The sequence below is a fragment of the Muscardinus avellanarius genome, assembly GCF_963383645.1.
Source record: "Muscardinus avellanarius genome assembly, chromosome: 7".
Classification (NCBI taxonomy): Eukaryota; Metazoa; Chordata; class Mammalia; order Rodentia; family Gliridae; genus Muscardinus; species Muscardinus avellanarius.
The window spans coordinates 7,376,434-7,392,827 of record NC_137793.1 but is presented as its reverse complement, the minus strand read 5'-3'; the positions used below and the strand labels follow the sequence as shown (position 1 = coordinate 7,392,827).

The 16,394-nt window shown below is 49.1% G+C and overlaps 1 protein-coding gene across 1 annotated transcript in view; it reads right to left on the bottom strand.

Moving 5' to 3' along the window:
• Window positions 1–16,394, bottom strand: part of GALNT10 (polypeptide N-acetylgalactosaminyltransferase 10) — a gene marked incomplete at both ends in the record, with an annotated part of 230,129 nt that overhangs the window by 16,860 nt on the left and 196,875 nt on the right. The window contains one exon of the mRNA XM_080698619.1: window positions 2,969–3,076. Coding sequence (XP_080554745.1) covers window positions 2,969–3,076 — 108 coding nt within the window. The remainder of the gene's footprint in view (window positions 1–2,968; window positions 3,077–16,394) is intronic.

The following is a 16,394-nucleotide window of genomic DNA, read 5'->3' as shown; positions in this document are numbered from 1 at the left end:
ATTCCAGCTGCAGTGTAGACACCACAGCGAGAACTTCTGACAGCTGCCTCCTGTGGGAGCCGCTTAGAGTTCTGGACCATCTTCCTGAGGTCCCTGGGGGATGCCAGGGGCCCTTCCCCACCTTCCCCCAGCATACACATTTAGCTCTCTAGGTTTCCAGGTTTTATTCCTGCTATAAAGCTTCCCCCCTGCCCTCTGTTCGACCCCAAATTTCCTCTAAAGGGTGAAGGGGAACTAGCACTGTAGGCTGTTATCAGCAGTTCACACCTACGTGTTTAGGCTGCTCGGGGGAGTGTCTGCCTTAAAGGTGGTCACATCTGAGGCTCTGCAGACCGGCTGGACCCCATCAATGAGTGGGTGTGGCTGTGTTCCAGTAAAACTTTAGGGGCCATGACATTTGACTTTCACAAAGTATCCTTCTTTTGATGCCGCCCCGCTTATTTCAAAGTGTAAAGACCGTTTTAACTTGTCGTCCATATGGAGACAGTCTGCTGCCTCCCAGGCCCAAAGCGGGAGGCCCGTGCACGTGGCCGGGTCCGCTGCTGCCTCGCTCCGTGCTCCAGTTTTGGACCAGGAAACAAACCTTCTTGCAGCTGCCTCGCTTACTGCATGAAGGAAGCGGCTGCTTGCTCTAGAGGCTCATCCCTGACCTCCGCTTCCTGGGTGTCTGGAGTCGGCGAAAGATGTCTCCCCCCATCTAGCTCTCTTAGGGCGACCAGAATCCCACGCCACTGTCTCCAAACAACGCTCCCGGGGCTAGTGCTCTCAAAGGCTTAAACGTTGGTTGTCAGCCAGGCATGGTGGCGCACGCTTATAATCCCAGCACTCAGGAGGCTGAGACCGGAGGATCGCGGTTCACGGACAGCCTCAGCTACTTAGTGAGGCCCTCTGCAACTCAGTGAGACCCTGTTTCAAAATAAAGAATAAAAAATAGGGCAGGGGGTGTAGCTCGGAGGTTGAATGCCCCTGGGTTCCATCCCCAGACCCACACACACACACACACACACACACACACACACACACACAATTTGTTGTCACAATACCGAGCAAACATCTTCTATGTGATGTATGCAGCTAAACGAGGGCAGTGTGGTACGTGGATAGAAGGTCGTGCTTGACGCAGGCATCTGTGTCCTGCAGACTTATCCACATAATCAGACAGACGGCAGGGCTCCTGGGAGAGGGGGTTAGAGGGAGGCGTGGGCACCACCCAGACTGTCTAAAGCCCAGCACAGGACACCGATTCAGTACAGACAGCTACGCCCAAACACAGAATTCTGATAAGACTCTGGAATGCGCTTTTCAGTCTTTTATTTTTTTAGGTACTGTGGGTGGAATCCAGGGCCATTCTACCTCTGAGTGACAACCTCAGCCCTATATTTTTTATTCTTTATTTTGAAACAGGGTCTCACTGAGTTAGTTGCAAAGGTCCTCACTAAGTAGCTGAGACTGGCTGCGAACTTGATCCCCCTGTCTCAGTCTCCCAAATGCTGGGATTACAAGCATGCGCCACCACGCCCAGCCTGTATCTTTTTGTTTATAAATGACAATTCTGATAGGATAGGAAAAGGATGGCAGGGTGGGTTGTGCTCTGGGATTGTTGTCCTCAAGCTGCTTGCAGCTGAAGAGTCTGTCTTGGGCTTACTGAAAGATGGTAACCTCTTTTTCTGCCTGGCATCCTCAGGGAGGTCAAGGGCATTTTGGAAAGCGTGATTCCTGCCTCCCTGGGCTGAATGAACCTAGAACCCGAGTTCCTAGCGTGGATGGGGCTCCCCAGGGCCCAGCGTTCAGGGCCGGGTGTGTGTGTGTGTGTGTGTGTGTGTGGCCGGCCGGCCGTGTGTGTGTGTGTGTGTGTGTGTGTGTGCGCGTGCTGTGTGTGTGTGTGCGCGTGCTGTGTGTGTGTGTGTGCTGTGTGTGTGTGTGTGTGTGTGTGTGTGTGTGTGTGCGCTGTGTTTAGAGGCGCCTACCACTAGAGGGTGCTGCCGGCTCTCCTTTCCCTCCACGCCACCAGCAGAGCTTGCAAATCACCAGGCTGGCGCTTCCAGGAAGCAGAGGCTGTAATTCTGCTGCCCAGACTGTAGACTGTCGGGGAGGCTGGGGCTGCTCCCTGGGCCGGAGGAGGCCGTGTGGACGGCGCCCCACAGGTTCACACAGGGTGTCCTCTGGTGAGGGGGGCTCCACAGAGGACGCGTGCCGGCGACCTGTCCCGCAACCTGTCCCGCTCACCCCAGGAATCTCTTTACCTGCTGGGGACCCTCTTCCCTGCCCTGTTTTTCTTTTGGGTGACTTGTACTTGTTATTTTCCTCCGCAAGACATTACTATCCAACCCCACCCCAACCCCAGATCTGGTTAGCAGATTTCCATTTGTAGCCAGTGGCCAATTTACTCCAAGTGATGATAAAAATCAGTTAAAAAAAAAAAAAACAGTTTAGGGTGATCCTCCTGTCTCAGCCTCCCGAATGCTGGGATTACAAGCGTGCGCAGCCACGCCCGGCTCAACTGGCTTCTTTTTGACAAAGAAGGAAACACAGGCTCAGAGGAGTTAAGCAGTCTTCCCAAGGCTGCACAGCCTATGCGTAGTTAACCAGAGCTTTAAGTAAATTACTGTTTTCCTTTTTTCTTTTTTATATATTTTTTGGAACTGGGGATTGAACCCAGGGGAAGTCTATCTATGAACTACACCCCAGCCCTATTTTTATTCTGTATTTTAAAACAGGGTGTCACTAAGTTAGTTAAGCCTGGCCATGAACCTGCGGTCTTCCTGTCTCAGCCTCCCAAGTACTGGAATTACAAGTGTGTGCCACCACGCCCGGCTTCAGTAAATTATCTTAAATTGGATTTCACTCCAAGGACGAGGCCCATCTTCACACCAGTGGTCATGCGGCCGAAGCTCCCCAAGGTGGTTCAGTGATGCCAACTGGTCTCAGCCAGATCCCACTTCCTCCCCCTGGGAAGCCACCACCTTACCCGTGCCAGGCTGACTCCAGCAGGAACCTTGTAGGGCACGTACTTCCTGTAGATGTGGCCCACCCTGGAGCAGGGGATGTCCTCCATGCGGCCCCCGCACATCCACACCTGCGGGGCGAGAAGAAAATGAGAAAATAGGCAACATGTTTTCCTTCCCATTCCCGTCTTTCCAGAGGCCAGCATCCTGTGTATACAGAGCCATTGTCCCCCTAGAGGCCAGCATCCTCTGTATATACAGAGCCATTGTCCCCCTAGAGGTCAGCATCCTTCAGTGTATACAGAGCCACTGTCCTCCCAGAGGCCAGCATCCTTCAGTGTATACAGAGCCATTGTTCCCCTAGATGCCAGCATCCTTCAGTGCATACAGAGCCACTGTCCCCCTAGATGCCAGCATCCTTCAGTGTATACAGAGCCACTGTCCTCCCAGAGGCCAGCATCCTTCAGTGTATACAGAGCCATTGTTCCCCTATATGCCAGCATCCTTCAGTGTATACAGAGCCACTGTCCCCCTAGATGCCAGCATCCTTCAGTGTATACAGAGCCACTGTCCTCCCAGAGGCCAGCATCCTTCAGTGTATACAGAGCCATTGTTCCCCTAGATGCCAGCATCCTTCAGTGTATACAGAGCCACTGTCCCCCTAGACGCCAGCATTCTTCAGTGTATACAGAGCCACTGTCCTCCCAGAGGCCAGCATCCTTCAGTGTATACAGAGCCATTGTTCCCCTAGATGCCAGCATCCTTCAGTGTATACAGAGCCATCATCCCCCCAGAGGCCAGCATCCTTCAGTATATACAGAGTCATTGTTCCCCTAGACTCCAGCATCCTTCAGTGTATACAGAGCCATTGTTCCCCTAGATGCCAGCATCCTTCAGTGTATACAGAGCCATCATCCCCCCAGAGGCCAGCATCCTTCAGTATATACAGAGTCATTGTTCCCCTAGACTCCAGCATCCTTCAGTGTATACAGAGCCATTGTTCCCCTAGATGCCAGCATCCTTCAGTGTATACAGAGCCATTGTTCCCCTAGATGCCAGCATCCTTCAGTGTATACAGAGCCACTGTCCCCCTAGACGCCAGCATCCTTCAGTGTATACAGAGCCATCGTCCCCCCAGAGGCCAGCATCCTTCAGTATATACAGAGTCATTGTTCCCCTAGACTCCAGCATCCTTCAGTGTATACAGAGCCACCGTCCCCCCAGAGGCCAGCATCCTTCAGTGTATACAGAACCATTGTTCCCCCAGAGGCCAGCATCCTTCCGTGTATACAGAGCCATTGTTCCCCTAGACTCCAGCATCCTTCAGTGTATACAGAGCCACTGTCCCCCTAGATGCCAGCATCCTTCAGTATATACAGAGCCACCATCCCCCCAGAGGCCAGCATCCTTCAGTGTATACAGAGCCACTGTCCCCCTAGACGCCAGCATCCTTCAGTATATACAGAGCCACCGTCCCCCCAGAGGCCAGCATCCTTCAGTATATACAGAACCACTGTCCTCCCAGAGGCCAGCATCCTTCAGTGTATACAGAACCATTATTCCCCTAGGCGCCAACAATGAAGACAGCTGACAGCTCTTTACCACTGAACACTGTGCCAAAAGGCCCATTTTACAGGCCCAGAAGCCGAGGCTCGCAGGAGTTAAACTTTTTGAGGTCACGTGTAAGTGGTGAAGCCAGAACTAGACTCAGGTGTAGCTGTTGTAAACCATCACAGGGCCTTGCAGTGCTGTGTTGAGCCGTCCACGGTGGCATCGGAGGCTGGCGAAGGCCAAGGTGATGGCACGGTGATGCCTGTCATGGGTCGGAGGGGGCGAAGGGGACACATGGTTCTCAGAGTCTCCTCCGGGACCTCTGAGCCTCCAGCTGGGCTCAGCACTCTGTCCACCTGCTGGCCTCGTTCTCGGCATCCGGCTTGCTGGGCCCCGCGGCTAGGTGGGGTCTGGTCCTCACGTCCCCTCCCAGGGACGGACACCTGTCACAAAGGGCTCCTGAGCTTGAGCACACTGGCCTCCCAGCCATAGCAGGTATGACAGTCAGTACTGACTCGTCCCCGTGGAGGAGAACAGCTGACGCAGACCCTCCTCAGCAGGCGTGGGTTCAAATCCTGGCCCAGCCACTTCCCGGCTTTATGGCTTTGATCAAGGTATGTCACCGAGAGTCTCCTCCCGTGTAAAGGCTTAAACGAGGGACCTGGAATGCCATGTTGCATGTAAAGTGCTCTGCACAGACCCGGCACGTGCTTATCCTCCTGTGAGTGCGGCGATGAGCCACACACTTGACTCGTACTGAGGGAGTGCCTGCTGCCTGCCACACACAGGCCGGGGACCCGGCGACGAGCCATCACCCAGGCCTTGCTCTCACGGGAGGCCTGTGGTGTTGACCCCGGGATCCTCACTGCCTCTCTGCTCCCGTGTGGTCGCCTCCCAGCGCAGCCCTTGAGGACTGACCAGTGCGCCCAACTGTGGAAGTGATGGCCATAAAGACCATGGCGTCACCCTCTCTCCAGGAAGACTTCACTGGAGCAGTGCTGTGGTAGGCTGTGGCTCAGTGGTGGGGGCTTGCCTAGCATGGCGAGGCTTGGGGGGCAGTGCTATGGGGATGTCCCCACAGGGAGAGTGTCGGGGCCCACTCGGCTGAACCGAGATGGCACCCAGGCTTGTTGCCAGCGTGGATTCAAGATGGCACCTAGGCTTGCAGCCAAGTCATGAGACTCACAAGATGGACGTCTCCTTGAGCATGCGCAGTGTGCCATGCTACGTGCCTGCAGAATGATCAGTGATGCAAAGCCTCATGCTGCCACCAGCCTGCCTATGAGAGAGTCAGAAATGTGCATGCCCTAGCTGTGGAAGCTTGGGGTTGGTAGGGAATAGAGGGAGGGATTATGATGCTGATATATATTGTGCTTGTTGTACGCATTGAGAAGGAAGAAGAGACATATTATTGAGACATATTAAGGATCCATTAAAGAAGAATTCATATTTCAGCTGAAGAGGTGTCTGTGTCGTTCTCTAAGCCCCTGCGGGTCGGAGTCTTAGGGGACGATAAGTGGCGCCGAAACCCGGGAAAAATAACATAGCAAAAAGTTCGCAGGTAAGCGACAAAATAAGATAAGGCTCGCGGATAAGCGAGGGACAGCTGTGAAGGTTCGCAGGAGATTGCGACGATAAGTTCGCAGGAGATTGCGACGATAGGTTCGCAGGAGATTGTGATGATAGGTGTGTAGGAGTTTGTGACAAAGTAAAACTTATCATGGGGTCTAAGGTTGCTACCATGAAGGTCAAAGAGGCTCTTTGTAACATTCTGTCTAAGGGAGGAGTGAAAGTGAAAGCAGCCACTTTAGAAAATTTTCTTAGCACAGTTAAAGCGGTAGCTCCATGGTTTTTGGAAGAAGGATATGTTAACATTTCTCAGTGGAAACGTCTTGGTCAGGATCTTCTTAAGGCTGATGCCGAAGGGGCTCTCCCACCTGGGACATTGGCTATCTGGAGTTTAATTAAAGCATGCCTGACAGATAAAACAGGAAGGTATCGTCAAGTTCTGGCTGAAGGCTCTAATGCTTTAGAGGAAGCAAAAGAAGAGATTTCAGAGCAAGGTCAACAGGCAGATTCTCACAGGGACGAGGAGTCCTCTGAAAGCAACTCCTCCGATTCCTCCGAGGAACAAGAGACATGGCCTGTTCCACCAGAAAGAGATAAGGAGGAAGAAGCTTTGTTAGAATCTTGGCGCAGGTTCCAAATGTCTTATAACAGAAAAAAGAAACATCCTGAACCTTCTGCTCCTCCCCCTCCCTCTCCTAGTCCGCCGCCATATCTCACTGAGAAAGGAAAGTCTGATAGGCGGAAGACATCTGAGGCTAGTCCGTGGGCAGAGATTTTGCCTATACCAGGAGCATTTCCTGTGTTTCTTGACCAGAATCAGCAAAGGTATCATGAGCCATTAGATTGGAAGGTTGTTCAAAGATTAAAAGAAGCTGTGTCCACATATGGAGTGCAGGCTTCATTTACCTTGTCACTGGTAGAATCCTTTGAAAGGTACTCCATGACTCCAAGTGATTGGACGAATTTGTGCAGGGCTGTGTTGTCTGGTGGAGCCTATCTTGATTGGAAGTCAGCCTATATAGAATATTTGCTCTGATCAAGCTCGTGTTAATGCTCAGACAGGGCAACCTGCTTGGAATTTGGATATGCTAATGGGACAAGGACCATTTGCTAATAATCAAAATGGGTACCCACAGCAGGTGTATGGGCAAATTAATCAAGCAGCATTAAGGGCATGGAGGATGTTATCAGGGACAGGTAATTTAGGAGCCAGTCTGTCAAAAGTTACTCAAGGACCCAATGAGCCTTTTGCTGATTTTTTATCACGGCTTGTGGAAACTGCTTCTCGGGTTTTCCCTGATGTGGACGCTGCCATGCCATTGATTAAACAGCTAGCTTATGAGCAAGCCAATAAGCCCTGTCGGGATGCAATACGTCCCTATAAAAATAAGGGCCTAGAAATATGGCTCAAGGTATGCAGAGACATAACTGACTCTGTCATACAAGGACAAGCCATAGCTGCTGCCATTGTTGCTGGGTTGCAGGGCAAGCCTTATAATCAAAAGCAGAGAGGCAGTTCAGGGAATTGTTTCCGATGTGGTCAACCAGGACACTTAAAAAGAGATTGTATACAGACTAATTCTGGAGCATCCTCTAAACAGGCCCAGAGGATTCCCAATTTGTGTCCTCGATGTAGAAAAGGCAACCATTGGGCTGTAGAGTGCAGATCTCGGTGGGATGTAGATGGAAAGCCTCTTCCTCCACCACAATCAAATGCTAGGCCAAAAAACGGGCAGAGGGGCCCTGTGCCTCAGGGCCCTCAAATGTATGGGGCAATTCAACAGGAGACAGGGAACGCAGGACCACAGATGAGGCAGGTGCCTCGATTTCAGCAGTCTCTCCCACCATATGGAGAGCAACCCCAGGGAGTGCAGGATTGGACGTCTGTGCCACCGCCCGACTCATATTAACCCCTGAAATGGGAGTTCAAAAAGTAGATTCAGATTTTCATGGACCCCTTCCTTCTAATACTGTAGGACTGTTTCTAGGCCGAAGTTCCACTACCTTATCGGGTCTAGAGGTGCATCCAGGAGTTATTGACCAGGACTATATGGGCAATGTGAAAATATTAGTTTCTTCCCCTCGTGGGATTTCTGTTATAAATGATAGGGACCGCATTGCTCAGATAATTCTGTTGCCTAGTAAACATTCTCTTTTTCCTAGCCAAAGACAGGCAAGAAAAGAAAAGGGCTTTGGTTCTACAGGTCCTCCTGGAGCATGGTTCACTATGGACATGGGGTCACGTCCCATGTGTCAACTCACCATACAGGGAGTCTCTTTTTGGGGTCTCTTGGACTCAGGTGCAGACCGTAGTATCATTAGATTATCTGAATGGCCAAAAGATTGGGGATTACAACAGACAGATCAATTACGTAAGGGGTTAGGATATGCAAATAGTCCAAGCTGCAGTGCTGTTCACCTTAATTGGGCAGATCAAGAAGGTCATTCAGGGACATTCCAACCTTTTGTTCTGGAGCTTCCTGTATCCTTGTGGGGACGAGATGTACTTCAACAAATGGGAGTAAAATTGACTACTGAATCTGTATATAGCCCTCAAAGTCAACAACTTATGCATAATGCAGGCTATTCAGGGACAGGCGGGCTTGGCCGATTTGAACAAGGTCGAAAGTCCCCTGTTCCCATGATGGGAAGAAATAATCCCAAAGATAAAAGAGGACTGGGTTTTTCCATGGGGCCACTGAACAATTAAAGATTAAATGGAAAACAGATGTGCCAGTGTGGGTCTCTCAGTGGCCCCTTCCTAAAGAAAAAGTTACAGCAGCCCACGAACTGGTACAGGAGCAGTTATTGGCAGGACATTTACAGTCCTCCACATCTCCATGGAATACACCTATTTTTGTTATCAAAAAGAAATCAGGTAAATGGAGATTGTTACATGATCTCCGAGCAGTAAATAATAGTATGGAGATCATGGGACCAGTGCAATTGGGGCTACCAGTCATATCAGCCCTCCCTGCCAATTGGCCCACTGTTGTGTTGGACATCAAAGACTGCTTCTTCTCTATCCCACTGCATCCTGCAGATACCCCTCGATTTGCTTTTACAATACCATCCATTAATCATCAGCAGGTGGATCAAAGATATGAATGGACAGTACTACCACAGGGTATGGCTAATAGTCCCACGTTGTGTCAAATATATGTAGATAAAGCCCTACAACCTATTAGGAGAGAATTTGCCTCTTCCATGATTTGTCATTATATGGATGATATTTTATTGTGTGCTAAAACCCCAGAAATTTTGGATGATATGCTTATAAAAACTATACTATGTCTTAAACAATGGAATTTAATTATAGCTCCAGAAAAAATACAACAAAGAAATGTTAAACAATACTTTGGCACCAAATTAGAAGATACTATTATTCGTCCTCTTAAGGTTAGCTTGAGGGTGGACAATTTACAAACTTTAAATGATTTCCAAAAACTTTTAGGGGATATAAATTGGATTCGACCATATTGCAGACTTAGCAATGCTGACCTTAAACCTTTGTTTGATTTGCTAAAAGGGGATTCAGATTTATTTTCTTCACGATCATTAATACCTGAGGCACGAGCATGTATTCAACTCGTAGAGGAAAGATTATCTGAAGCACAAGTGGATCGTATAGATTATCAGAAAAAACTGCTCTTATGTATTCTTACCACAGATCTCACACCCACTGGAGTGTTGTGGCAAGAGGGTCCCATAATGTGGGTACACCTCCCTCATTCTCCCAAAAAAGTGTTGCCATGGTATCCAGCCTGTGTTGCACAAATAATTATTAAGGCACTAAAGGCAACTCTGACTGCATTTGGGAAGCAGCCTGATCTTATCATCACTCCATATACTAAGGAACAGCTTGCCACTCTAGCTGCCACCAATTCTGACTGGGCCATTGTCCATGTAATGGCCACAGGACAATTCGATAATCATTATCCACAACATCCATGGCTCAGGTTTGTTTTGGCTCATCCTATTATTTTTCCTAAAATCACTCGATCTGCACCGATTGCTGGAGCGCCAAATATTTTTACAGATGGATCCAAAGGAGGTATGGGAGTGATATTCAAAGAAGGCTCAGATCCACAAACTTTTCTTTTTCCCCATTCATCAGCACAGGCAGTAGAGATTTTGACAGTGATTCAAGTATTTATGCTCTATGATTCCACTCCATTCAACATAATTTCAGATAGCTTATATGTGGTACAGGCACTTAATAGCCTTGAATGTGTAGGACATATTAAGGGACAATCTACTATTTTTTTTATTATTGGCTAAGTTACAACAATATATTTGGAACCGAAAATGTTCCTTCTATGCAACCCACATACGAGCTCATTCAGGACTTCCTGGACCGCTTGCTGAAGGCAATGCTATTGCAGATTTTCATACTCGAACTGTACTTATTTTTTCAAATGAAGACAAAGTGTTACAGGCTCAAGAATTTCACAATAAATTTCATGTAAATTCCCAAACGCTGAGACTAAAATTTAAAATCACTAAAGAACAAGCTCGACGCATTGTACTGCAATGCAAAAATTGTTTGACATTATTGCCACAGCCTACTACGGGAGTAAATCCTCGAGGTTTGCGACCTCTTCACCTATGGCAAATGGATGTCACGCATGTTCTTGAATTTGGCTCTCTTAAATATGTACATGTTTCCGTGGAAACATGTTCCGGAGTTATCTTTGCCTCTGCTCATACTGGAGAAAAGGCCCAACATGTAATTTCCCATTGTCTGCAAGCTTTTGCTGCCTGGGGAATCCCTCACCAAATTAAAACTGATAATGGACCTGCTTATGTTTCTCAGAGATTTTCTCATTTTTGTGCCCAAATGGCTATAAAATTAAATCATGGATTACCATATAATCCACAGGGCCAAGGCATAGTAGAACGAGCCCATGCCACTAGTAAATCTATTTTAATAAAACAAAAAGGGGGGATAGGGGCTCAATGGACCACACCAAAAGATAAACTAAATCTTATATTATTTATTCTAAATTTTTTAACGCTGGATGCCAATGGACGAACGGCAGCGGAAAGACATTACAGGCCTCATGAGCGCTATGCAGGGCAAGTAATGTGGAAAGATATTCTTACAGGAGCATGGAATGGTCCGGATCCAGTGCTAACGTGGGCTCGAGGGTCGGTGTGTATTTTCCCACAGGACAAAGACTTGCCAATTTGGGTTCCTGAAAGATTGGTGCGCCATGTACAGGAACCAATGGAAGATGCCAGGCAACAAATGGATATGGCTAACTCTGTTGGTAATGTTTCACATTGGAATGGGTGAAAAAGATCTTTGGGGAATTATTTCTGCTTTCCCTCTTCCTTTACCTGTATCTACCACTGCCACCATTTTTCCTCGGTTCTTTACGACCAATAGTTCCTTAAATTTGCCCTGGATTCCCTTTGATGAAGAAATTAGACCTTATGCATTTTTTAATATAACTTTAAGTGGCAGTTTATGTTTTTATGCTAATAAAATTTTGAATGATACCTATGATAGTCCTAATCCATGTGTACAGTTATATAATCAGACTATGGGAAAATTTTAGCCATTTAATGATTCCAGTCCCATAGGAAATGTTACTGTTTTAGAAGGATATGCTCCTTTAGCATTTTCTAGATATGAACATCCCGAAAATAAAACAGCTCCTTTGCAGCTGGGGTGGGCTCCAAAATGTTATAGCCCACGTAGCTGGCCATTTAAATGGACTGATTGCCAAGACTCTAAGGTAGTCTGGGCCTCTTCAGGCTATGATTTAAGTTTTTCTCCAGGCATATCTACTATGCGCAATCATACTTGGGCAGGATATAATTATACATATCAAAATCCTATACAGTATAAGCCGCCCAATCCTTTTAATATTTGGCTTCTCTGTGGGATAGCAGGAGGCTGTACTGATATAACAGCTATGTCTATGATTTTAGGGGGAACTGTAAAAAATTGCAGCTATTCTCAGAATTTTTCCGATACTTTTGAGGATAGCGTCAAAGTAAATTGTTCAATGGGACCACAACTCCCGTTTGGACCCACTCCTGTTTGTGTAACTACTCCATTTTTTGGCTTGTTTCTAATAGTTCCTTGGTTAATGATAGTCTAGGTTGTTTTATTGATACCTGTTTTCTAACTTTCTGCTGGAATGCTTCTATGCACCCTTGGGCAGTAGTAATGCGACTGCCTATAGCAGTTCCTTGGCCAATAAGAGTGGATATAAATTCCCTTCCAGTTTTGCTGAAACGAGAAAAGAGAGATTTTGGAATTTCTGCTCTTATTGCTGTAATTGTGGCCTCTGTGACCGCAGCAGTTACAGCTGCTGCCGCTTTGGCGACGTCTATAAATACTGCAGCCACTATGAATGCTCTATCCTCACATGCGGCTATTGCCATGGCTCAGCAAGCTCAAATAAATGGACAACTTAAAGCTGGCATATTAATGGTAAATCAAAGAGTAGACCGGTTACAAGAACAGGTTGACATTCTAGGGCAAATGGCCATGGTACCATGTATTCATAAATTATCTGGATTATGTATAACGTATGTGCAGTATCAGAATTTCTCCCATGCAGGTAATTTGTCTCGGCAATTAAGCAAGATGCTTCTAGGGACTTGGAGCCGTGAATTTGAACACACCATGATTGAGCTTCGAGCGTCCATTGTTGCAATTAATTTTACCCGTGTGGAAGTCGCCACAGTACAACAATGGATGGACTTGATACATGGAACATTGGGTTTCTTAAAAGATTGGGGTGGCATGGCATTCTGGGCATTCTTGCTGGTGGTAGCATGCTGTTTCCTGGTTGGATATATCAGGCGAACTCGACAACGCACACTGCAACAACAGCGCATATTGGTGCAAGCTATGGCAGCCCTTGAAGCTGGCTCATCTCCCCACGTATGGCTCAGTATGCTGGATCGGTAGTCAGTGACGGGTAAGATCGTCCCCGGGACCATATCAACCTAAGACAGGGAAACAATCATGCTATTGTTCTCCCAATGATGGGTAAGAATGGTCCTTGAGGGTCGACAACCTAAGACAGGCACGATCCCGAGCCTTATTTTAATAAAACAAAAAGGGGGAGATGTCGGGGCCCACTCGGCTGGACCGAGATGGCACCCAGGCTTGTTGCCAGCGTGGATTCAAGATGGCGCCTAGGCTTGCAGCCAAGTCATGAGACTCACAAGATGGATGTCTCCTTGAGCATGCGCAGTGTGCCATGCTATGTGCCTGCAGAATGATCAGTGATGCAAAGCCTCATGCTACCACCAGCCTGCCTATGAGAGAGTCAGAAGTGTACGCCCTAGCTGTGGAAACCTTGGGGTTGGTAGGGAATAGAGGGAGGGATTATGATGCTGATATATATTGTGCTTGCTGTACGCATTGAGAAGGAAGAAGAGACATATTATTGAGACATATTAAGGATCCATTAAAGAAGAATTCATATTTCAGCTGAAGAGGTGTCTGTGTCGTTCTCTAAGCCCCTGCGGGTCGGAGTCTTAGGGGACGATAGGAGAGCTGACGCCTCCTGCCAACAGCCGGGACCCATCTTAGATGCGCGTCCTCCAGCCAGTCCTGCCTGCAGATGACCATGGCTTTTATCCTGTCCACCACCTCATGACAAAGCCAGAACTATCAAAGGAAGCCATTCCCCGACCCCTGACCCAGAGAGGCTTGGAGATCATTAAGATGTATGTCTTGCAGGGCGCGGTGGCGCACACTTGTAGTCCCAGCATTTGGGAGGCTGAGACAGGAGGATTATGGTTCGCAATCAGCCCCAGCTACTTAGGCCCTTTGCAATCCACTGAGACCCTGTTTCAAAATAAAGAATAAAAATAGGGCCGGGGGTGTAGCTTAGAGGAGAATGTCCCTGGGTTCCATCCCTAGTACTGCAAAAAAAAAAAAAAAAAGATGTCTGTCTTGGGGTAACCATCCCTGGTGGTGGTACACAGCTAACACAGGAAGGATGTGTGCCACAGAAAGGCAAGTGGGGATGTGGGGTTCAGAGGATGTTGGGGTGCGGGTCTCGGGCAGGAGGCCCTGGCCACTGTCCAAGTTCCTGGCAGTCATGACTCAGGGGAGGGGAAGCTGTGGTCCTGGTGAAGCCAAGCTGGATCTGAGACTTTATCTTTTGTACTGAGGATTAAAACCAGGTCAATTCTACCTCTGAGCTATACCCCATTCCTATTTTTTTTTTATTTTTATTTTGAAACAGGGTCTCAGTAAGTTGCTGAGGACCTTGCTAAATTGCTGAGGCTGGCTTCAAAGCTGAGACCTTCCTGTCTCAGCCTTCCCAGTACTGGGATTACAGGTGTGCGCCACTGTGCTTGGGACGTTTTTATTAATCTTGTTTCTACCTTCTTTTACTTGTGGAACGAGGGGCTGGGGTGGGGATGTCGGTCACCCCAGTTCGGGGAGAACCCTTTGGAACCTGGACCTCTCAGTGGGGGTTGGGGACTGTAATCTCAGGGCTCCAGTAGGGTGGCTCTTCCATCTCACATCAAAGAGTCCTGGGTGGTCCCCACCTGCAGTCTCCATCCCCAGCTCAGAGGTACCTGGTCCAGCTCCCCAAGAGGGCTGTGTAGGAAGCTGCAATTAGCACAAGTGGTGCCCTGGGGGGAAATGGGATTCTATTCTGATCTTGGGGGAGAAAAAAACACAACAACTCCCAAGCAAGTCAATAGAACAGAATATTGGTCTCAAGATAATGGGTTCCTGATGGTAGATTAATGTCAAGGCCAAGCCAAGAAGTTTATTTTCAAAGCAGGAGCTATTGATCGGGTGCCAGCATCCCATAACAATAACTCTTCCTTTCTACGAAGTGACTGATGTGGAAAGCATCCTTTTGTGTGGCGGAGGCTGCCCGGGTCGCTGCTGGGCGACTCCGTGCGTCTTCTGTGGAAGAGCGACACAGAGCAGGTGGGGGCCGGCGGATCCTGCTCTCGTTTCCAGCATCTCCTGGCGGTTGACCAGGCCGGCGTCCAGCTCCTTTGGCTCCATATTAAACTTGCATTAGCTAACGAGGCTGCATCTCCAGCTCCGCCTGGCAGGGGGACCTTCCTTTGTGCGAGACGAGGGCGATTTCCAAATTTCTCTTTGCTGTGACCTCTGGATCCTCTGGCTCTGACCACACTGGCTGTCGGCCTGAAGTTTCCAGTGGAGCCAGGGTGACCTTGGTCTGTCAAGAGGTTTAAGGCATCCAGAAAGTACTTGGGGTCCCCAAGATGGAGGAAGCCCAGAGGGGGTCCTGGCTTTGGTGCTGAATTTACTCCGTGGCTCCCCTGCCCAGGCATGATGTGTGGGGCAGCCTCAGAAGGAGGCTGAATCTTGTTCTGCTACAGCTGCTACCAAACCCTGGAGTCCTCTGGGAGCCCCCAGCCCTGGAATGGATCTTACGATGATGTCGTCAACATGCCCTGGTAGCCGGGCGTGGTGACGCACGCTTGTAATCCCAGCATTCGGGAGGCTGAGACAGGAGGATTCCAGGTTCATGGCCAACCTCAGCTACTTAGGGAAGCCCTCTGCAACTTAGTGAGACCTTGTTTCAAAGTAAAGAATAAAACAGGGCTGGGGGTGTAGCTCAGAGGTACAATGCCCCTGGGTTCTAAACCCAGTAACACACACACACACACACACACACACACACACACACACACACACACACATGCCCTGGTGTTTACTGCAGTCTGTCTGGCCTGAGGGGCCTTTGGTCCATTCCCAAGGATCCCGTCACCACCCACCTGGGCTCACCACACCTCCCAGAGCTGCACCCCGCCCATGGCGCCCTCCCCTCAACAGTGCCTGGCTCAGATCTGCTCTCCGCGCAGTCACCCTCCTGCGCTGCTTTCTCTTCACTACACAGCTCCTCGGTGTTGGGGCTGTGCTCCTGCTGCTGCGCCCTGGGCTCTGCGGCCGCACTGGCTGGCTGCAGCCTGGGAAACTGGAGGTTCTGATGGTCACTGTGGGCGGGGCCGCAGGTCGTCTAGAGTTGGGTCTTTCTCTTTGCATCTCTATGCTCCCCCCTTCCATCATGGCTGAAGCAATGGACATCCGAGACCCAGTCGAGACCGTGTGCAGGCATGGGGCATGCACACTGCAGCCCCGCTGCCGCCCTCGGCTGTGAGACCCCGTGCAAGACCTCCAGACTGGCGGGCCTCACTTGGCCTCCCCAGGACCTGGGATGATGACTTCCAAGGCTGTGGAGACGGCCTGGAGCTACCTGCAGAGAGCACTGAGCTCTGAGCCGCGCCCCTGGAAACCCCATCATTTCTACATCCTTCCTGTAGAAGGACAGAAAATGCCACCACTTTGAAATCATTTTG